This window comes from Pseudophryne corroboree, chromosome 8, assembly GCF_028390025.1.
Source record: "Pseudophryne corroboree isolate aPseCor3 chromosome 8, aPseCor3.hap2, whole genome shotgun sequence".
Classification (NCBI taxonomy): Eukaryota; Metazoa; Chordata; class Amphibia; order Anura; family Myobatrachidae; genus Pseudophryne; species Pseudophryne corroboree.
The window spans coordinates 425336099-425359864 of record NC_086451.1 but is presented as its reverse complement, the minus strand read 5'-3'; the positions used below and the strand labels follow the sequence as shown (position 1 = coordinate 425359864).

Genomic DNA, 23766 nt, shown 5'->3' with positions numbered 1-23766 from the left:
CTACCGCTGGAGGATGAGTAGGGGCCCCAGTGCAGTGCTTTGCCCAGGATCCTAAACTGCTTTTAAGACGGCACTGAGCCCAAAGCAAAACATCGGGGGAAAAATTGCAACGAAACCCCATTCTTTCTCCTCTCAAGATTATTGGGGCTAATTGTATTCCTGCCGTAATATACAAACTCAAAAAACAGCATTACGCAAAACGGCAAAAACACAGAGAGTAACATTTAACCAAAGAAAATGACCAAACTACTTTTGTTACTTTTTTCATAATAAAAACAACTTGTATTAATCTTTTAGTGGTACAGGTCGAGTATCCCATATCCAAATATTCCGAAATACGGAATATTCCGAAATACGGACTTTTTTGAGTGAGAGTGAGATAGTGAAACTTTTGTTTTTTGATGGCTCAATGTACACAAACTTTGTTTAATACACAAAGTTATTAAAAATATTGTATTAAATGACCTTCAGGCTGTGTATAAGGTGTATATGAAACATAAATGAATTGTGTGAATGTAGACACACCTTGTTTAATGCACAAAGTTATAAAAAATATTGGCTAAAATGACCTTTAGGCTGTGTATATAAGGTGTATATGTAACATAAATGTATTCTGTGCTTAGACTTGGGTCCCATCGCCATGATATCTCATTATGGTATGCAATTATTCCAAAATACGGGAAAATCCGATATCCAAAATACCTCTGGTCCCAAGCATTTTGGATAAGGGATACTCAACCTGTATTAGATGTTACATATGGATCAGTATTTCAGAGTAATGGAAGATTTGCAAGCAATGCTCACCATCTGACACACATCCTATTCACGGGTTAACTACGATATGCCGGCGGTCGGGCTCCCGGTGACCAGCATACTGGCGCCGGGAGCCCGACCGCCGGCTTACCGACAGTGTGGCGAGCGCAAATGAGCCCCTTGTGGGCTCGCTGCGCTCGCCACACTATTTTATTCTCCCTCCAGGGGGGTCGTGGACCCCCACGAGGGAGAATAAGTGTCGGTATGCCGGCTGTCGGGATCCCGGCGCCGGTATACTGTGCGCCGGGATCCCGTCAGTCGGCATACTGAAGACCACCCCCTATTCACAGACTACAGTACAATGAGGATTTACGGATAATGAGCATCCTAATACAATAAAATAGCTATGCAGCTTATAGTCATAAGAACATGTGATTGTAAATGGTGATCACACGATCCAAGCAGGACATACCAGTTATATTAGTCAGTGAATGATTTAGTTTTAGATTGCAAAAAAAAAAAATAGAAACTAAACTGGTTACTCACTTGCATCTATGTATTCCCCGATAAATGCAAATCCTACCGGTAAGGGGCTCTTTTCACTCAGTATTATAACGTCAGTAATCACAAGTTCCGTGCTCTGTCAATAAAAGGATATCTATGAAGAACCTTACTCTGACGGCAGAAGGCACAAAGGAACCTCAGAGCAACAGAGAGAGAACCTGACTGTGCCATATTTCTGTGTGTGTTCAGCACACTACTGGAATGGCTGTAATGTCACAAATATTTAGAAAAAATATTTTTTTAAACTCAAAATTATAAAGCATCATACATACATGTAAAAGTGAGCAAGTATTCTTTCTATAATTCAATGTTTATTGAAAACTAAAGGCTGTAAAAGAAAATCATCAAGGGCTTAATTCAATTAGCCAAGACTTGGCTCGTGGCCACCACGATGTGAGGACCTGGTTAAGACCTGGACAGAGTCCCAATTTGGTAACAATTGACAGATGGATTTTATTTTCAGAGTCACAGTGCCGATGTGCCATGACTGTGTGGAGTTAGCACATCCCGACTGAAAGGCTGCGGGAAATCTGGGGTGGTAACGGGAAGTGGCTTTAAAAAAGGTGCGTGTGTCGCCTCCGTTTTTGGGACATGTCGAAGATTCTCTGGCCCAGGCAGCTTAGGTGCGGCAGTTATTCCGTGTAACCTTAGGGTTGCCGAGATGCCCACTAGTCTGCGCGATGAGGATCTGATGCAGCATCTTCAGGTGCAGGCAGTGGATCTGAGAAGCCGACGGTGGGAATTAACACAAATTCTTAGATCGTCTGCTACCAAAACCGCAGCAGCGACCCAGACGGTGGCCCTCATTCCGAGTTGATCGCTCGCTAGCTACTTTTTGCAGCCGTGCAAACACATAGTCACCGCCCACGGGGGAGTGTATTTTCGCTTTGCAAGTGTGCGATCGCCTGTGCAGCCGAGCGGGACGAAAAAGTTTTTTGCAGTTTCTGAGTAGGTCTGAACTTACTCAGCCCTTGCGATCACTTCAGCCTGTTCGGTCCCGGAATTGACATCAGACACCGGCCCTGCAAACGCCTGGACATGCCTGCATTTTCCCTACCACTCCCAGAAAACGGTCAGTTGACACCCATAAACGCCCTCTTTCTGTCAATCTCCTTGCGAACGGCTGTGCGAATGGAATCGTCGCTAGAAGCATTGCACAACAACAATGCTGTTTGTACCCGTACGACGCTCGTGCGCAGTGCGGTGCATACGCATGCGCAGTAGTAACCTGATCGCTGCGCTGCGAAAATTGCCAGCATGCGATCAACTCGGAATGACCCCCTGTGTCCAGCTCTCAATCAGTTTCTAAGTGCAACCACATGCCTCCACATGAGAGTAAGTGCAGCCACGTAAGGGCTGCATACAAAAACTTGTGAACCCAGGAGTGAGAAGGTGGAGAGATGAGGTTAAGTTGCCCTCGTTACCATGTCGTTGCAACAGTACTTCATCCTGCTCGCGGCTAACTGAACTTACCCCTAAGTTACACAACGAGATTTATGGTAAGAACTAACCGTTGCTAAATCTCTTTCTGCGAGGTACACTGGGCTCCACAAGGATTAACATCGGGGTGTAGAGTAGGATCTTGATCCAAGGCACCAACAGGCTCAAAGCTTTGACCTTCTTCCCAAGATGCATAGCGCCGCCCCTCCTATATCACCCCGCCTCCGTGCACAGGAGCTCAGTTTCGTTAACCAGTCCAATGCAGTAGCAGGTACCAGAGACGACAATCGCTAGCAGCCACATACACAACACACTCACCACAGGAGAGGGTGTCAGGGGCTAATGCCATACCAACCCAAAGAAGCCAAGTGCGTCAGGGTGGGCGCCTTATGGAGCCCAGTGTACCTCGCAGAAAGAGATTTAACAATGGTAAGTTCTTACCATAAATCTCGTTTTCTGCTGCGGGGTACACTGGGCTCCACAAGGATTAACATCGGGGATGTCCTAAAGCAGTTCCTTATGGGAGGGGATGCACTGTAGCAGACACAAGAACCCGGCGTCCAAAGGAAGCATCCTGGGAGGCGGAAGTATCGAAGGCATAGAACCTTATGAACGTGTTCACTGAGGACCACGTAGCCGCCTTGCACAATTGTTCAAGGGTCGCACAAGAAGGTCCAACAGACCGAGTAGAATGGGCTTTGATGGTAGCAGGATCTGGAAGACCAGCCTGTACATAAGCATGTGCAATCACCATTCTAATCCAACTGGCCAAGGTCTGCTTGTTAGCAGGCCAGCCACGCTTGTAAAAACCAAACAGTACAAAAAGAGAATCAGATTTCCGAATGGAGATGGTTCTCTTCACATAGATACGGAGAGCCCGTACCACATCCAAAGACCGCTCTTTAGATGACAACTCAGGAGAATTAAAGGCTGGAACCACAATCTCCTGGTTAAGGTGGAAGGAAGGAAGCCACCACCTTGGGTAAATAACCCGGACGCGTTCTAAGAACCGCCCGGTCACGGTGAAAAATCAGATGGGGGGGACTTACAGGACAAGGCATCCAAGTCCAAGACCCTTCTAGCTGAAGCGATAGCCAGCAAAAACAACACCTTAAGGGAAAGCCACTTAAGTTCTGCAGACGCAAGAGGTTCAAACGGAGATTCTTGCAAGGCCTCCAGAACCACCGACAGATCCCAAGGGGCCACAGGAGGTACATAAGGAGGCTGAATCCGCAACACGCCCTGAGTGAAGGTATGAACATCAGGTAGGGCAGCAATCTTTCTCTGAAACCAAACCGACAAGGCAGAAATGTGAACCTTGAGGGAGTCCAGACGAAGGCCTAAATCCAGGCCCTGTTGTAGGAAGGCCAACAGTTTGGCCGTACTAAACTTGAAAACGTCATGATTATGAGACGCGCACCAAATAAAGTAAGAATTCCAGACCCTATGCTAAATCCGAGCAGAAGCCGGCTTACGGGCGGGCCTTCAACATAGTTTGAACAACCCCCTCCGGAAAACCCTTGGACCTCAAGACGGAAGCTTCAAGAGCCATGCCGTCAAAGCCAGACGGGCCAAGTCCTGTAAACACAAGGGCCCTGAACGAGGAGGTCTGGTCCTTGTGGAAGTAGAAGGGGACGATCTAGCGAGAGGCCCTGTAGATCGGAGAACCAGTGCCGTCTGGGCCACGCTGGAGCGATCAGAAGTAGGTTTCCTCCTTCTTGCTTGAACTTCCGTATTACTCTGGGCAGGAGAGACACCGGAGGGAACACGTACGGCAGCCGAAAGTTCCATGGAATTGCCAGAGCGTCCACGAACGCTGCTTGAGGATCCCTTGTTCTTGCTCCGAAGACCGGAACCTTGTGATTGTGTCGAGACGCCATCAGGTCCACATCTGGAAGGCCCCACTTGTCCACAAGAAGTTGAAAGACCTCCGGATGGAGGCTCCAATCTTCGGCGTGTACGTCCAGATGACTGAGAAAGTCCGCTTCCCAGTTTAGGACTCCCGGAATGAACACTGCGGATATGGCCGGCGATGGCGTTCTGCCCACTGAAGAATCCGTGATACTTCCCTCATTGCCATGCGGCTACGAGTGCCGCCTTGATGATTGATGTATGCCATCGTGGTGGCGTCCGATTGTACTTGAACAGGTCTGTTCTGTATCAAATGCTGGGCTAGGGTCAGTGCATTGAACACAGCCCGCAGTTCCAGAATGTTTATCGGGAGTAGAGACTCCTCCCCGGTCCACCGACCCTGAAGGGAACGTTGTTCCAACACCGCGCCCCAACCTCTCAGACTGGCATCAGTTGTCAGCAGGACCCAGTTGGATATCCAGAAGGGACGACCCCCGCTCAATTGATGGTCCTGAAGCCACCAGTTCAGTGACAGGTGGACCTCCGGAGACAAGGAGATCATTAGAGCTCTGATCCGGTGAGGCAGGCCGTCCCACTTGGCAAGAATTAACTTCTGCAGAGGGCGAGAATAGAATTGAGCATACTCCACCATGTCGAAAGCTGATACCATGAGACCTAGCACTTGCATTGCCGAATGTATTGACACTTGCGGACGAGATAGGAAGCATCGAATCCTGTCCTGAAGCCTCAGGACTTTCTCCTGAGATGAGAACAACCGCTGGTTGTGAGTGTCCAATAACGCTCCCAGGTGCACCATGCTCCGAGCAGGAACCAGGGAAGATTTCTTCCAGTTGACTAGCCACCCGTGGGCTTTCATAAACTGGACAGTCAGATCTAGATGACGCAGGAGAATTTCTGGGGAATTTGCCAGGATCAACAAATCGTCCAGGTACGGCAGGATCCTGACCCCTTGACGGCGGAGTACAGCCGTCATTACCGCCATTACTTTGGTGAAAACTCGCAGAGCCGTTGTCAAACGAAAAAGTAATGCCCGAAACTGGTAATGAAGGTTGCCCACCGCAAACCTCAGGTACTGCTGATGTGACAGCGCAATAGGAATATGCAGGTAGGCATCCTGTATGTCCAGGGAGACCATATAGTCCCCAGGCTCTAAGGCCAGAACAATAGAGCGTAGAGTTTCCATACGAAACTTGGAGACCCTCACATACTTGTTCAAGGACTTGAGATTGAGAATGGGCCGCGAGGACCCATTCGGTTTCGGGACTAGAAACAGCGGTGAATAGACCCCCTTGCCTCTCTGAGCCAGAGGCACCTGTACTACCACTCCTGTGGTCAGGAGGGACTGTACCACCGCATGAAGAGTGTTTGCCTTCACCGTGTCCAAAGGGACATCTGTCAGGCAAAATCGATGAGGGGGACGTTTCTATAAGGATACGGCGTAACCTCGAGTGACGACTTCCCTTTCCCAGGCATCGGAAGTGGTCTTCAACCATTCCTGGGCAAAACCTAGAAGCCGGCCCCCCACCCTGGGATCCCCCAGGGGGAGGACCGCCCCGTCATGCGGCAGGCTTGTCAGTTTTGGAAGCAGGATGACGGGCAGCCCAGGGCCGCTTTGGTCTGGGCTTGGCAGGTTTGGAAGTACGAGCTTGTTTAGGGCACGCCTAACCTTTTGCTTTACCTGGAGGACGAAAGGGCCGAGAGAAAGTACTTTTAGCCTTCTGTGCGGAAGGAGCCGTACTTGGTAGGCAAGCTGATTTAGCAGAAGCCAGGTCAGCCACAATCTTATTGAGGTCTTCTCCAAAAAGAATGTCTCCCTTAAAAGGAAGCACCTCCAGGGTTTTCTTAGAATCCATATCCACCGACCAGGATCTCAACCAAAGGATACGTCGAGCCAAGATGGACGTAGTGACAGCCTTGGCCGCTGGCACCCCGGCATCGGAAGCCGCCTCCTTAAAGTAAAGAGAAGCCGTGGCAATGTATGAGAGACATTGTCTGGCATGAACAGAAGCGCTGGAAGGTAGCTCCGCTTCCAGCTCCTGAACCCATGCTTCAACAGCTTCAGCAGCCCACGTCGCTGCAATGGTTGGTCTATGCACAGCCCCCGTTAGGGTGTTAATCGCTTTCAAACAACCCTCCACACGTCTATCCGTCGGTTCCTTCAGAGAGGTGACGGTAGTTACTGGCAGAGCTGAGGAAACTACCATGCGGGCAACATGAGAATCTACAGGCGGAGGAGTTTCCCAATTTTTACATAGCTCCGCAGAGAGAGGATAGCGAGTCAACAGTCTCTTATGCGGTGTGAATTCTATTCCCGGATTTTCCAGGATTCCTGACGTATGTCAGCCAGGTGTTGAGAATGAGGTAAAACTTGTTTAACCACCTTCTTATGTTTAAATCTGTCCGGATTTTTAGAGACAGCCGCAGGCTCAGGTTCATCAGAGACCTGAAGAATGAGCCTGATAGCCTCAATCAAATCAGGGAAATCCACCAGTGACTTCCCTTACCCATCAGAAGCATCAGAGTCAGTGTCTGTGGGGTCAGTATATGCAGCATCCTCCTCAGAGGATGTGTCCTTAACAGCGGTGGATTGTGAGGAAGTAGCGGCCCGTTAGAAGACTTCTTAGTCGTAGACGGGCAAGAGTGAGACCTATATTTAGTCATCGATCGGTTCAAGTGCTGTAACTGAGATGAGATTCGATCTGCCCATGGCGGATAGACTACAGGGACCATAAACTGCTGTACTGGCATAGGAGGTCCCACAGGGGGCGTAAGTTTCGTTACCAGCGTATTTAATAACGTGGAGAAGGTAGCCCAAGGTGGGTTATTAGTGGCCCCCGGTGCTACAGACCCACTGGGGGGTAAGGACCCCCCTGAACCTGAACTCTCTGCTGCCATGAATTCCTCAAAAGTGTCTGCATCTTCACCACCACGCAATGTGGGAGAAGCCCCAGTTCCGTTGCCCCGTGTAGCTGACATAATGATAAGCTCAATATCAGGCAACCTGGTACAATATTAGCAGCGATACACCTAGCAAGAACTCCCAGTGTAGTGTGTCAGCACAAACCGGGAATCCAAGAGATATATGGTGACTATAAATCAAAAATAAAAATACACAATAAGTATATCTTGTGAAATACCTATATCAGTTAACAAACCTGACGCACTTAGCCCTTTCAGGTTACAGAATATAGGAGTAGCAAGCTGAGTGAAATACACGAGATGGCAGCCACGCAGCAGCTACATGCACACACACATATAGTCACAATTGTACAATGCAGAAATTATACCAAACAATAAAACTGCACTGGACTAGCAATACAAAGTAATACTCAGTATAGCTATATCTATATGTAAACAGTAGATATAACAAAACACAGTAAGCACTGGATATATATCACAGGGTGTTTGTACCCCACAACCCTGAATGTATGCACTCTTTCTTAACTAACACTGTCCCTTGACAGGTAGAATACTTAAGTGTCCTGTAAAATGCACAGCGCTGGCGAGCAGGCGGCTTTACAGAGGAGGATTTGCCCAAGCAGTCCCAGGAACAGCACAGCTTCGTGTAATGGCGGCTGACAGGGAGTGAGGGAGAGATATGCAGCTCCAGGGCGGGGACATTTACCCAAATAGCGCCCTGGGGCTGGGGGAGGGGCTACAGGTTAGGCCTTATCCCCCTGCTGGCTTCCCCACCGGGCGCTGTGGGCTATAATAAAAACAGGTTTTATTGAGAGAGAAAAAACCCACCTGTGCCCTGTGTCCTGATGGCTAGTGGAGCGGCTGCCCTTTACAGTGTCCACGCCAGCGCGCGCGGCCCGCCTCCCACGGCCGCGCCGGATCGCGATAACAGCGGGCCAAAGAGACCCCTTACCTCCCCTTGTACCTGCGGCCACGCGATCCCGGAGGGCAGCGGCGAGCGTGTGTGACTGACCAGAAGTACACCGGAGCCTCCGCAGTAGTTACCCGGCAACCAGGGCGCAGGAGTATACAGCGCCGCTGGGGGAGTGATAGAGCTGCAGCAGGGGATGTCTGACTGACATCCAGCAATGCTGCAGCCCTTGAAGTCTTCAGATTTCTTCTTTTCTTCAGAAATAGCTTATAATATGGGCTGCAGGAAGAGCCCTCCTTTGATTGCCTGCTTACTGCATGGCACCAACTTACAAACTGAGCTCCTGTGCACGGAGGCGGGGTGATATAGGAGGCGGCGCTATGCATCTTGGGAAGAAGGTCAAAGCTTTGAGCCTGTTGGTGCCTCGGATCAAGATCCTACTCTACACCCTGATGTTAATCCTTGTGGAGCCCAGTGTACCCCGCAGCAGAAATAAGGAATGTAGCTCAGCAAATAGTTTTACAGGAGTATGATCAGTTCTGTACAATGGCCCTCATTCTGAGTTGATCGCTCACTAGCTACTTTTTGCAGCAGTGCAAACGCATAGTCGCCGCCCACGGGGGAGTGTATTTTCGCTTTGCAAGTGTGCGATCGCATGTGCAGCCGAGCGGGGCGAAAAAGTTTTTTGCAGTTTCTGAGTAGGTCTGAACTTACTCGGCCGCTGCGATCACTTCAGCCTGTCCGGTCCCGGAATTGACATCAGACACCCGCCCTGCAAACGCCTGGACACGCCTGCGTTTTTCCTACCACTCCCAGAAAACGGTCAGTTGACACCCACAAACGCCCTCTTCCTGTCAATCTCCTTGCGATCGGTTGTGCGAATGGATTCGTCGCTAGAAGCATTGCACAGCAACGATACTGTTTGTACCCGTATGACGTGCGTGCGCATTGCGGTGCATACGCATGCGCAGTAGTAACCTGATTGCTGCGCTGCGAAAAACAACAGCGAGCGATCAACTCGGAATGAGGGCCAATGCTCACAAACACCTATCTGCTTTTTATTGCAGTTTACACAGCCTATTACAACTCTTGTCACATAACTCTCCTTCCACTGAGAGAGGTCACTGGGGGGGTTGGAGAGGGCACGTCAGAGTGGCCACAGAATAGTAAGGACATGCTGGCAGGATAAGCATCCATGACGCGTATGTGTATCACGCTATTATTTCACTGTTTTTTTTGTGTACTTATAAGACTTAAGCCAGGACCAAACTAGAATCATAGTTTATAGTAGTGGTTCCCAAACTCGTCCTCAAGGCCCCATAACAGTACAGGTTTTAAGGATGTCCATGGTTGAACACACCTGGTTTAGGAACCACTGATTTACAGCTTTATAAAATATTCTTTGATGACATCCATCACATAAACGCATGTCTAATGAGGCAATATCCATGATTTCATAACGTTCATATTGTTCTACTGTATGTGATGTTATCAGTGATGTAATTTGCCACCAGATGGTCTTTGAGGGATGGAGTAATCAAGCTTTAATGGCAAAATTAATAATGAATTTTCCTGTTTTATTAGTAAGTGACAGCGGTACTACACATGCCGGCCGGCCCCCAGCCTGTGAGGAGATGGACGCAGATCTGGCTGCACATTCTCTGACATGCTTACTATGTTTAGTTTTTAATTTTATTTTTTGAAGGATAATAGTTACCTCTGGTGTTGTGCTGTAGCAGAGATAAAGCGCAGATTTCTGGTTAAATCCCTTTACAAAGTTAGCAGATGCTCCTTCTGTGGTAGCTGCAACCTGTTGAATGACGAGACAAAGATTAAAAAAGTAAAGAAAATAAGATTTTAAACCTACCGGTAAATCTTTTTCTCCTAGTCCGTAGACGATGCTGGGGACTCCGTAAGGACCATGGGGTATAGACGGCTCCGCAGGAGACATGGGCATTGTAAAGCTTTAGAATGGGTGTGCACTGCCTCCTCCCTCTATGCCCCTCCTGCAGACCTCAGTTAGGACTGTGCCCAGAGGAGACGTACAGTACGAGGAAAGGATTTTGCTATCTAAGGGCGAGATACAAACCGGCCCACACCATACATACCGTACAACATGGTATACAATAAACCAGTTAACAGCATGAACACAACAGTATCAGCCAGAGGCTGATCTCAACTGTAACATAACCCTTATGTATGCAATAACTATATAAAAGCCTTGCAGAATGTTTCCGCACTGGGACGGGCACCCAGCATCCTCTACGGACTAGGAGAAAAAGATTTACCGGTAGGTTTAAAATCTTATTTTCTCTTACGTCCTAGAGGATGCTGGGGACTCCGTAAGGACCATGGGGTTTATACCAAAGCTCCAGACCGGGCGGGAGAGTGCGGATGACTTTGCAGCACCGATTGAGCAAACATGAGGTCCTCATCAGCCAGGGTATCAAACTTGTAGAATTTTGCAAAAGTGTTTGAACCCGACCAAGTAGCTGCTCTGCAAAGCTGTAATGCCGAGACGCCTCGGGCAGCCGCCCAAGAAGAGCCCACCTTCCTATTGGAATGGGCCTTTGCTGAATTTGGTACCGGCAATCCAGCCGTAGAATGAGCCTGCTGAATCGTGTTACAGATCCAGCGAGCAATAGTCTGCTTAGACGCAGGAGCGCCAACCTTGTTGGTTGCATACAGGACAAACAGTGCATCCGTTTTCCGAACCCTAGCCGTTCTGGCTATATAACTCTTTAAGGCCCTGACCACATCAAGGGACTTGTAATCCTCCAAGGCCCCCGTAGCCACAGGCACCACAATAGGTTGGTTCATATGAAATGACGAAACCACTTTAGGCAGAAATTGAGGACGAGTTTTCAATTCCGCTCGATCCGCATGGAAAATCAGATAGGGGCTCTTGTAAGACAAGGCCGCCAATTCGGACACCCGCCTTGCAGATGCCAAGGCCAATAACATGACCACTTTAGAAGTGAGAAACTTCAATTCAACTGTTTGAAGAGGTTCAAACCAGTGTGATTTAAGGAACTGTAACACCACATTAAGGTCCCACTGTGCCACCGGAGGCACAAAAGGAAGTTGGATGTGCAACACTCCCTTTACAAAAGTCTGGACTTCTGGGAGAAAAGCCAATTCCTTCTGAAAGAATATAGATAAGGCCGAAATCTGCACCTTAATGGAGCCTAACTTCAGGCCCATATCCACACCTGACTGCAGAAAATGGAGAAAACGACCCAGCTGAAAATCATCTGTAGGAGCATCCTTGGCTTCACACCAAGACACATACTTTCTCCAGATACGGTGATAGTGTTTCGCCGTTACCTCCTTCTTAGAGTTCCTCCTTATAAGAGTAGGGATGACTTCATCCGGAATACCCTTCCTAGCTAGGATTTGGTGTTCAACCGCCATGCCGTCAAACATAACCGCGGTAAGTCTTGGAACACGCAGGGCCCCTGTAGTAGCAGGTCCTCTCTGAGAGGAAGAGGCCACGGATCTTCCGAGAGCAGTTCCTGAAGATCTGCATACCAGGCCCTTCGAGGCCAATCTGGAACAATGAGTATTGTCTGCACTCCTGTTCGTCTGATGATCCTCAATATCTTTGAGATGAGTGGAAGTGGAGGGAACACAAAGACCGACTGAAACACCCACGGTGTCACCAGGACGTCCACCGCCACTGCCTGGGGGTCCCTCGACCTGGAACAAAACGTCCGAAGCTTTCTGTTGAGGCGCGACGCCATCGTGTCTATATAAGGAAGTACCCAATGACTTGTCACCTCTGCAAAGACTTCTTGATGAAGTCCCCACTCTCCTGGATGGAGATCGTGTCTGCTGAGGAAGTCTGCTTCCCAGTTGTCTACTCCCGGAATGAAGACCGCCGACAGAGCGCTTACATGATTTTCCGCCCAGCGAAGAATCCTGGTGGCTTCTGCCATTGCTGCTCTGCTTTTTGTCCCGCCCTGGCGGTTTACATGCGCCATGGCTGTGACGTTGTCTGATTGTATCAGAACCGGTAGGTTGCGAAGAAGATTCTCCGCCTATTTATATGGCCGTTATAACGGCCGTTGTATATGGCCCTCAATTCCAGCACATTGATGTGTGGACAAGCCTCCTGGCTTGACCATATTCCTTGAAAATTGTTTCCCTGTGTGACTGCTCCCCATCCTCGGAGGCTCGCGTCCGTGGTCACAAGAACCCAATCTTGAATGCCGAACCTGTGACCCTCTAGTAGGTGAGTACTCTGGAGCCACCACAGGAGAGAGACCCTGGCCCGGGGGGGAAAGGGTTATCTTCCGATGCATGTGCAGATGGGACCCTGACCACTTGTCCAGAAGGTCCCACTGAAATGTCCTTGCATGGAACCTGCCGAATGGAATGGCCTCGTAGGCCGCCACCATCTTTTCTAATACTCGAGTGCATTGATGAACTGACACTCTTTTTGGCTTTAACAGGTCCTTGACCAAGTTCTGGAGTTCCTGGGCTTTTTCCACTGAGAGAAAGACCCTTTGTTTTTCTGTGTCCAGAATCATGCCCAAAAACGACAGTCGAGTTGTCGGAACCAACTGCGACTTTGGTAGATTTAGAATCCAGCCGTGTTGTTGTAGTACTCTCAGGGAGAGAGATACGCTTTGTAATAATTGTTCCCTTGAACTCGCTTTTATCAGGAGATCGTCCAAGTATGGGATAATTGTGACGCCTTGCTTGCGCAGGAGCACCATCATTTCCGCCATTACCTTGGTGAAAATCCTAGGGGCCGTGGAAAGCCCAAACGGCAACGTCTGAAACTGGTAATGACAATCCTGTACAGCGAATCTCAGGTACGCCTGATGAGGAGGATAAATGGGGACATGAAGGTATGCATCCTTTATGTCCAGCGACACCATAAAATCCCCCCCTTCCAGGCCGGAAATCACTGCCCGGAGAGATTCCATCTTGAATTTGAACCTTTTCAGATACAGGTTCAGGGATTTTAGATTCAGAATGGGCCTGACCGAGCCATCCGGCTTCGGGACCACAAATAGGCTTGAATAAAACCCCTTCCCCTGTTGCATTAGGGGAACCTTGATAATCACCTGCTGTTGACACAGCTTTTGTATGGCAGCTGCCACTATTTCCCTCTCTGGGGGAGAAGCTGGCAAGGTCGATATGAAAAATCGGCGAGGAGGCACATCTTCGAACCCCAGTTTGTAGCCCTGGGATACTATTTCTACCACCCAAGGATCCAAATCCGACTGAACCCAGACTTGGCTGAAGAGTCGAAGACGTGCCCCCACCGATGCGGACTCCCTCAGCGGAGCCCCAGCGTCATGCGGTGGATTTTGTAGAGGCCGGGGAGGACTTTTGTTCCTGGGAACTAGCCGTAGCAGGCGCTCTTTTCCCTCTACCTCTACCTCTGGCGAGGAAGGAAGAGCCCCGACCCTTTCTGAACTTATGCGACCGAAAGGACTGCGTCTGATACTGAGGTGTTTTCTTTTGCTGTGGGGGAACGTAAGGTAAAAAAAGAAGACTTACCCGCGGTAGCTGTGGAAACCAGGTCCGCGAGGCCCTCCCCAAATAAAAACTCACCCTTGTAAGGCAAAGTTTCCATATGTCTCTTTGAATCGGAATCACCTGTCCATTGGTGGGTCCACAGGGACCTTCTAGCCGAAATTGCCATGGCATTGGCTCTTGAACCCAACAGTCCAATATCTCTCGCAGCCTCTCTCATATATAACGCTGCGTCCTTAATGTGACCCAAGGTCAACAAAATGCTATCTTTATCCAGGGTGTCAATGTCAGATGACAAGTTATCTGCCCATGCTGCAATTGCGCTACCCACCCAAGCCGAGGCTACTGCCGGTCTGAGCAGGGTACCTGTATGCGTGTAAATTGATTTTAAGGTAGTTTCCTGTCTGCGATCAGCAGGATCCTTGAGGGCTGCCGTGTCTGCAGACGGTAGCGCCACCTTCTTGGACAAACGCGTCAAAGCCTTGTCCACCATGGGCGAGGATTCCCACCGTAACCTGTCCTGTGAGGGGAAGGGATACGCCATAATAATTCTCTTGGGAATCTGCAGTTTTTTGTCTGGAGTTTCCCAAGCTTTCTCAAATAAAGCGTTCAGCTCATGAGATGGGGGAAAAGTTACCTCAGGTTTCTTTTCCTTAAACATGCAGACCCTCGTGTCAGGCACAGAGGGGTCCTCTGTGATATGCAACACATCTTTTATCGCAACAATCATATAATGAATACTTTTGGCCACCCTTGGGTGTAACCTTGCTTCATCGTAGTCGACACTGGAGTCGGAATCCGTGTCGGTATCAGTGTCTGCTATCTGGGAAAGGGAACGTTTATGAGACCCCGAAGAGCCTAGTGAGACATTCAAAGCCATGGATTGATTCCCTGCTTTTTCCCTGGACTCTGCTTTGTCCAATCTTTTATGCAATAAAGACACATTTGCATTTAAAACATTCCACATATCCATCCAATCAGGAGTCGGCGGTGCCGACGGAGACACCACAATCATCTGCTCTGCCTCCTCCCTAGATGAGCCTTCCGCTTCAGACATGCCGACACACACATACTGACACCCCCACACACACTAGGATATACAAATATGGGGACTGACCCACAATAAGGCCCTTTGGAGAGATAGAGAGAGTATGCCAGCACACACCCAGCGCCACTGGACACTGGAACAAAGTCCCAGTCTTTTATAGATATATAAATACACTTACGGCGCCAATTAAATGTGCCCCGCCCCCTCGTTTGTGCCCTCTGTACTTGTGATCAGCAGGGGAGAGTCCGGGAGCAGCTTCTCTGCAGCATGCTGTGGAGAAAATGGCGCTGGTTAGTGCTGGAGGATCAAGCTCCGCCCCCTCGACGGCGGGCTTCGGTCCCGCTCAAATTATTTATACTGGCGGGAGTTTTGAAAAATACTGCCTCCGCAGTACCTGTACTGTGCCAGTGTCCCTTTGAGGTATTAAATTGCTGCCCAGGGCACCCCCCCTGCGCCCTGCACCCTTACTGTGCCGTATGTGTGTGTGATCGTGGGAGCAATGGCGCGCAGCGTTACCGCTGTGCGGTACCTCATTGAAGATCTGAAGTCTTCTGCCGCCTTTGAAGTCTTCTTTCTTCTTATACTCACCCGGCTTCTATCTTCCGTCTCTGCGAGGAGGACGGCGGCGCGGCTCCGGGACGAACAGCCAGGACAACACCTGTGTTCCGACCCTCTGGAGCTAATGGTGTCCAGTAGCCTAAGAAGCAGGGCCCATCAGTTAAGTAGGTCTGCTTCTCTCCCCTCAGTCCCTCGAAGCAGGTAGCCTATTGCCAGCAGTGCTCCCTGAAAATAATAAACCTAACAAAAGCTTTTTCAGAGAAACTCAGGAGAGCTCCCCTGCAGTGCATCCAGTCTCCTCTGGGCACAGGAGCTAACCGAGGTCTGGAGGAGGGGCATAGAGGGAGGAGCCAGTGCACACCCATTCTAAAGCTTTACAGTGCCCATGTCTCCTGCGGAGCCGTCTATACCCCATGGTCCTTACGGAGTCCCCAGCATCCTCTAGGACGTAAGAGAAAAAAAAGATTAAAAACACTAAAGAAGAAATAAAAAAAGAAAACTGTATCTGGTCCATGTGATTAGTGTTTTCATAGCTTACAGAGGTTCAATAAAGTGGAACAGATCACACTTTTTAAACACAAATGGCTTATACAAGACATCTATTATGTGTGGCATGCGCGTTTCGCCATAGACCTCTCTCTGTTAACTTTAAAAATCTGTAAAAACAGTATTCACTGAACGATAGGTAATGTACATACAAAGACTATTCTGAACATCTGCTGGAATAGAAATGTAGCTTCTATGTTCCTGCTACATCAAGCATTTAAAACATTTTCACCATAGGATTCAATAGGCCCTATATTTACAGTCGTTCAAGCTCTGCAAAAGAAGAACCCTTTTTATGTACCCTGAAATACCATTAATTATTATTATTTTTTTACCATAAACACAACACATTTCTTAAGGTATCTGGTCGAATAGCCGACATAAACGTCAACATGTTTCAAACATGTTTCGAACTGTCAATAGGCATCATCCTCAAACTGTCAACATCTGAAATTTCCCCATGCTAAATGTCTGAGGATACTGACGAATGGGTTAAGGCCCCAATACATCACATCACAGCACTGTTTCCCCGGTCCAACAGTGCCGCCAATCGGATTTGCCAATTGGCGGTTGTCAGGGATATAAAAAATCCCAATTTCCTGTTTCAGACCATTTTTGGGTAAAGGGGAATTTGAAACATGTTCAGTATTCCCGATTTCCTGACCCGGCTGACGGGGGATCAGGACATGGCAGCAATCTGTGGGTGAAGAATTTGGGTTAGGGATAGGGAGAGAAATAATCCTTGGAACGCTGCAGCACTGCAGGTGTGTGCCTGGAAGTGACTTTTGCAGAACTGCCTGGACTTTTAAGAAGCCGCCAGTCCACCAGGAACAGTTTGTCGAGAGTTCATCACGTCAACGTATTATCCAGGTAGACATGATGAATGTTGACATGGTCACTATCAATATGCTGAGTATGCCGACACGCTGTATGTTGACAGTTCGACCCAGTCATACCACACCCATTCCAGATGCGTCTTCATGCATCTAGCCTCAATACCCCATGCAGTGGTAGATGCCTAGCGTGAGTGAGCCGCCAGGTCCTCTGCTAACATCAGGGGTCTTTTTGTGATGAAAAGTGTCTTAGTTACAACGCAATGCAGCTAGGATGCATGAGGAGACTGTGCTGATTAATGTGATATAGGACACTTGTATATTGTGTGTGAACTAGTTTTGGAAAAAAGCTGCGGCTGCTACATTGTAGCACTGCGTGTACAGATTCAGAGACTCAAGGCCCGTACACACTGGCCGATATATCGGCCGTTCTCTTAAACGGCCGATATATCGCGGGACCATCGGCCAGTGTGTATGGCCGATACGTCTGTGAACTCCGTCGTTCACAGACGTATCACGTCGGCCCCGCAGCACAGCCGACGGCCAATATATCTACAGATATATTGGCGCGTCGCTGTGTGTGTACGGGGCGGTCGTCCGACCGCCCGTACACATGCTGCGGCAGCCGGCGGTGATTGACAGCTGAACTGGGCGGGCGTGTGTACACACCCGCACAGTTCATGACGTCAGTCCCCGACGGATCGGGCAGTGTGTATGCTCAACACACTGCCCGATCCGTCCATAGATATATCTGCAGTTCAATTGATCTGCAGGTATATCTATTAGTGTGTACCCACCTTCAGTCACACACAGATAAACAAGTGTCCTATATCAAACAGATAAGCACAGTCTTCTTTATGTTTAGAATATGAATGGAGATTATATATGAACTGCAGGTAAACAAAACAAATTCGCTTTGATTTATGATGAATCCATTAGTATATATTCGGGGGGGTTATGATTCTGTCATTTAGAATGCAGCAGAAAAAGCAAACAAGCTCATGTACATGTGGGCAACCCCCCACTGGTGCACCACTGAAACGTGCCCAGCTGTACAGATGTGTTCTTTCTTAATTTACTAACTATTTGCGGCAAACACGAATAGAGTGCCCGCGGGTGTTCGTGTGCACTGAGCAAGGACCGGCAATCCAATGGCCGGAGCTTGCTGCGACTAGTCGCAATCGCGAGGCGGCAGCTTGCGGACCCGTTGAGGGTAAGATGAAAGCGGCCTCAACTGTATGGCAGGTGCAATTTCTCCGTCTGAACATGGGGCCTAATTCAGACCTGATCTGTGCTGTGCGTTTTCGCACAGCAGCCGATCAGATCTGAACTGTCGTGGCCCTGCGATCGCCTCTGCCTGATTAACAGGCAGAGGTGGTCGCCGGGCGGGGGGGAGCGATCCGGGCAACGCAGGCGTGCCCGGACCGTTGGGGGGAGGGCGGTGGTCCACGGCGGCTGCGTGACGTCACACGCAGCCGCTGCGACCCTCACAGCGACGAGTAGCTCCTGCCAGCGCTGCGCTGGTAGGGAGCTACTCCTAAAGTACAAAAGATTCGCCGCTGTGCGATGCTTTTGTACTTGTGCAGGGGAAGGGCCTGACGGGTGGGGCGGACTAGCCCTGTGCTGGGCGTCCCCCCGCATGTCTGTGTGCCTGATCATAGATGTGCTATATTTAGCACATCTACGATCAGGTCTGAATTAGGCCCATGGGCTCCTATGTGAGTGGCGTAAAGTCTTGACAAAGCTGCTGTTAGCAGCATGTCCACATCTGCATTACCACTCCCGTCACCTCAGTGGTAAGCCCACTTAAATCCACACTCTCTGTGCCTAAATTCATTACCATGCGGTAACCATTGGGACACATGCGCAGTACTTATCATATCGGCTAACTTAGTGAACATTGGCATTGCTCGCAGTTACTGTGCGACTCAGAATCAAGCCTAAGTTCATTGATGGAGGCCACATTTCAAGCACGTATAGCGCTGCGGACACACTTGCTGCTCCTGTATATGACTAGTGGTAATTCTAGCACCCTGCACCTTTCAAAACCCATGCAGTTCCTCCTTCCTGCCTGGGGTGTCACTCTCCGCTGAAGCGTTTCTAGCATAGTCTGATCTATATCTCAGTGCTGAGATACAGACCAGAGTGTGCTAGAAACATCAAAGAAGAGGGCAACACCCTAGACAGGAAAGAGGAACCACACGGGTTTTGAAAGTCGCGGAGCGCTAGAATGAACTCTATGGGCCTGATTCAGGTTAGATCGCTTATGCAATCCAACCCGCAGTTTCCCGATTATCGGAAAACTGCACATGCGCAGGGCCTGAAATTGCATTGTAAGTGTGCAAACGCCCCTCCCTGACAGGGGGAGGCATTCATGGGAGCGATGGGATCGAGGTCAAGGACTGCGTCCCAGATAGAGTTTCCTTGGCCTAGCAAAATTAAATGCGACTTTTAGTCTGAGTAAGCTCTGGCTTACTCAGCCTGCAGTCGCAGATGAACATCGCGACCATCCAGAACTGAGATTGAGTTTAGAGATGGCAAATGCAGGGATGAGGTGGTATGCAGGGAGGTATGAGGTGGCATGCACCTCCTCCTGCATTTGCATTGCTAAGGATTGCATTTGCAAAGCTGCTGCAAGCAATCCTTACTGAATTAGGCCCTATATGTCAGAAATAGTCACAATCATTGATTTCTTACTATAGTGTGGGTTTTGGGGCACGTTGATTGGCCAGATGTCCATGCCAGATTGGTGAGAGGATTGGAAATTTCCATTTTAATCGATTCACTGAAACAAAGATACAACAAATTTATTAGGAGTACACGGATATATGAAAACACAAAACACACAAGCCTAATGCATTCTATTAAGTAACCAAACATTTGCAAATCAGTTTTTTTAATAAGAGATAATATTATTGAGGAAGAGGATTGATCATAAAATTCCATATCCCACAGGTAAGCAACGTGTCAGTCTTACCTCCAGCTGTGACATCACTATCCCTTCCCCAAACACCCAGCTCCCTGTGACACCGGTATCACTCCCAGATGCATAGCACCCTGTGTTAGATATGTGCCTCAGCTAGCACTTCAGGACTTTGAGGTCTTACTTCCAAACATGCAGGTCCACATGACACCAGCATTTCTCTCCCAAACATTCAGCTCAATTTAAACTGGTATTCCTTCCATCAACAACCAGTTTGCCATACTTCTGGTATATCTTCCTTAAGACCGAGCTCCCCTTGAAGCTGATATACCCTCCCAAAAAGCCCTCCCTGTGACACTGGTATCGATCCCTGAAAACTCAGCTCCAGGTGGCACCGGTATTCTTCCCCTAAACAACCAGTTTCCTATATCACTTTACCAAATGTCCAACTCATTGTGACACTGATATCCATCTCCAAACACCCAGCTCCCTGTGACAACTGTATTCCTCTCCCAGCACCCATCTCCTCGTGTCACCGGTATCCCTCTCCCAGCACCCATCTCCTCGTGTCACCGGTATTCCTCTCCCAGCACTCATCTCAGTGTTACTGGTATCCCTCTCCCAGCACCCATCTCACAGTGTCACTGGTATCCCTCTTCCAAACACCCATCTCACAGTGTCACCGGTATCCCTCTCCCAGCACCCATCTCACAGTGTCACTGGTATCCCTTTCCCAGCACCCATCTCCTCGTGTCACTGGTATCCCTCTCCCAGCACCCATCTCACAGTATCACTGGTATCCCTCTCCCAGCACCCATCTCACAGTGTCACTGGTATCCCTCTCCCAGCACCCATCTCACAGTGTCACCGGTATCCCTCTCCCAGCACCCATCTCACAGTGTCACTGGTATCCCTTTCCCAGCACCCATCTCCTCGTGTCACCGGTATCCCTCTCCCAGCACTCATCTCCTCGTGTCACCGGTATTCCTCTCCCAGCACCCATCTCACAGTATCACTGGTTTCCCTCTCCCAGCACCCATCTCACAGTGTCACCGGTATCCCTCTCCCAGCACCCATCTCACAGTGTCACCGGTATCCCTCTCCCAGCACCCATCTCACAGTGTCACCGGTATCCCTCTCCCAGCACCCATCTCACAGTGTCACCGGTATCCCTCTCCCAGCACCCATCTCACAGTGTCACCGGTATCCCTCTCCCAGCACCCATCTCACAGTGTCACCGGTATCCCTCTCCCAGCACCCATCTCACAGTGTCACCGGTATCCCTCTCCCAGCACCCATCTCCTCGTGTCACTGGTATCCCTCTCCCAGCACCCATCTCACAGTGTCACCGGTATTCCTCTCCCAGCACCCATCTCACAGTGTCACCGGTATCCCTCTCCCAGCACCCATCTCACAGTGTCACCGGTATCCCTCTCCCAGCACCCATCTCACAGTGACACCGGTATCCCTCTCCCAGCACCCATCTCACAGTGTCACCGGTATCCCTCTCCCAGCACCCATCTCACAGTGTCACTGGTATCCCTCTCCCAGCACCCATCTCACAGTGTCACCGGTATCCCTCTCCCAGCACCCATCTCACAGTGTCACCGGTATCCCTCTCCCAGCACCCATCTCACAGTGTCACCGGTATCCCTATCCCAGCACCCATCTCCTCGTGTCACTGGTATCCCTCTCCCAGCACCCATCTCACAGTGTCACCGGTATTCCTCTCCCAGCACCCATCTCACAGTGTCACCGGTATCCCTCTCCCAGCACCCATCTCACAGTGTCACCGGTATCCCTCTCCCAGCACCCATCTCACAGTGTCACCGGTATCCCTCTCCCAGCACCCATCTCACAGTGTCACCGGTATCCCTCTCCCAGCACCCATCTCACAGTGTCACTGGTATCCCTCTCCCAGCACCCATCTCACAGTGTCACCGGTATCCCTCTCCCAGCACCCATCTCACAGTGTCACCGGTATCCCTCTCCCAGCACCCATCTCACACTGTCACCGGTATCCCTCTCCCCCACACCCATCTCCCCGTGTCACTGGTATCCCTCTCCCCCACAAAACCCATGTTCACCTGTCACTGGTGTGGTACCCCAGGCTTTATCAGCACAATCCCATGTCACCATTATAACTCCCCAAACAGGTGACCCGAACCCATCATCCCCGCTGTCACAAACAGCTCCCTACCATCAGTAAGGACTGGCACATATATATCCCGGTACCCTCCGCATTTACCCCATAAAATATCGTCATTTACCGTCCACAGCTCAGAGCCGTCAAGAGCCGGTCCCACAACTTCCACACTTCCTACTTGGGACTCGTCACCTACAGATCAGGTACAGCAGCTTCAGCGGCAACTCCAGAAGACTACATTTCCCGCAATGCACCAGTGTCCCACGGAACGCGCAGGCGCACGACACTACCTAGGGGGAGAACGAGTCCCTCCTCCTACAGCGCATGCGCAATCATCGCTGACTGATTGCTTGGCGCTGCCTCAGCCAACAAAGTAAAGAAACCGCACCCGGCCACCACAGGTGAGTCAGTAAGTGTGCGAGAAGTAGTAGAGTCACAGGCAGAGAACATACAGGTGCTATAGTAAAGTATCCTATAAGTACAGCAAATTTTCTCATACGTCCTAGAGGATGCTGGGGATTCCAAAAGGACCATGGGGTATAGACGGATCCGCAGGAGCTGGGGCACACTATAAAGACTTAAACTGGGTGTGAACTGGCTCCTCCCTCTATGCCCCTCCTCCAGACCTCAGTTAGACTTTGTGCCCAGGAGTGATAGGTCACACACGGTTCCGGTATGAATGGTCGACCATGTTATGGTCGACAGTCATTAGGTCGACCACTATTGGTCGACATTGACATGGACACATGGTCGACACATGGAAATGGTCGACACATGGAAAGGTGGACATGAGTTTTTTTACTTTTTTTGGTGTCGTTTTTTGCGTAAAGTGACTGGGAACCCCAATTAGTGCACCGCGTCCCCTCGCATGGCGAGCTTCGCTCGCCATGCTTTGGGCATGGTGCCTTCGCTCCGCTACCATTTCGCTCGGCACAGATTACCGTTCCAATCGTAGTCCATGTGGATCGTAAAGTATGGAAAAGTTCCCCAAAAGAAAAAAAAGTTAAAAAACTCATGTCGACCTTTTCATGTGTCGACCTTTCATGTGTCGACCATGTGTCCATGTAGTCCATGTCAATGTCGACCAATAGTGGTCGACCTAATGACTGTCGACCATAACATGGTCGACCATGTGAACGGATACCGTCACACACTAGGGGAGCTCTCCTGAGTTTCTCTGAAAGACTTATGTTAGGTTTGTTATTTTCAGGCAGACCTGCTGGCTACAGGCTCCCTGCATCGTGGGAGTGAGGGGAGAGAAGCAGACCTACTTCTTCTTAGTTTAAAGGCTCTGCTTCTCGGCTACTGGACACCATTAGCTACAGAGGGTTCGATCACTTGGTGCGCCTAGCTGCTTGTTCCCGGAGCCGCGCCGTCAATCCCCTCATAGAAGCCTGAAGAAAAAAGCCGGGTGAGTATTGGAAGAAAAGAAGACTTCAGTGACGGCAGAAGACTTCAGTAACGGAGGTAACAGCAGCGGTAGTGCTGCGCTCCATGCTCCCACACACCAACGTCTCTGGCAGGGTGCAGGGCGCTGGGGGGGGAGCTCCCTGGGGGCATGTTGCTGAGGGTCTAGGAGCTGGCGGGGGGACATATTTAGGTGTCCGGGCACCGGGTATGTTCACCCCGCCAGTGTGCCGTAGGGGGTAGCAACGGCGGTAGTGCTGCGCTCCCTGCTCCCACACACACCATCGGCCTGCAGGGTGCAGGGGGCGCTGGGGGGGAGCGCCCTGGGCAGTATATATATATATGTATTGTGTACTT

The 23766-nt window shown here is 49.9% G+C and overlaps 1 protein-coding gene and 1 long non-coding RNA gene across 4 annotated transcripts in view; one reads left to right on the top strand and one right to left on the bottom strand.

Annotated features, from left to right (window-relative positions):
* The window catches only part of MVB12A (multivesicular body subunit 12A), a 48484-nt gene extending 26206 nt beyond the window's left edge, over positions 1-22278 (bottom strand). The window contains exons 1-4 of one of the 2 annotated variants that reach the window (XM_063935728.1): positions 22105-22278; positions 19631-19718; positions 10176-10268; positions 1300-1393 (exon numbers count right to left, since the gene is read on the bottom strand). In XM_063935728.1, the coding sequence (XP_063791798.1) occupies positions 1300-1393; positions 10176-10268; positions 19631-19718; positions 22105-22109 (280 nt within the window). In that variant the 5' untranslated portion in view covers positions 22110-22278. The remainder of the gene's footprint in view (positions 1-1299; positions 1394-10175; positions 10269-19630; positions 19719-22104) is intronic. The other variant, XM_063935729.1, reaches the window with a different exon arrangement.
* A 30-nt stretch (positions 22279-22308) lies between these two features.
* Positions 22309-23766, top strand: part of LOC134947903 (uncharacterized) — a 218053-nt gene continuing 216595 nt past the window's right edge. For both annotated transcript variants that reach the window (XR_010182848.1, XR_010182847.1), the window contains exon 1: positions 22309-22403. This is a non-coding gene — a long non-coding RNA (uncharacterized LOC134947903). The remainder of the gene's footprint in view (positions 22404-23766) is intronic.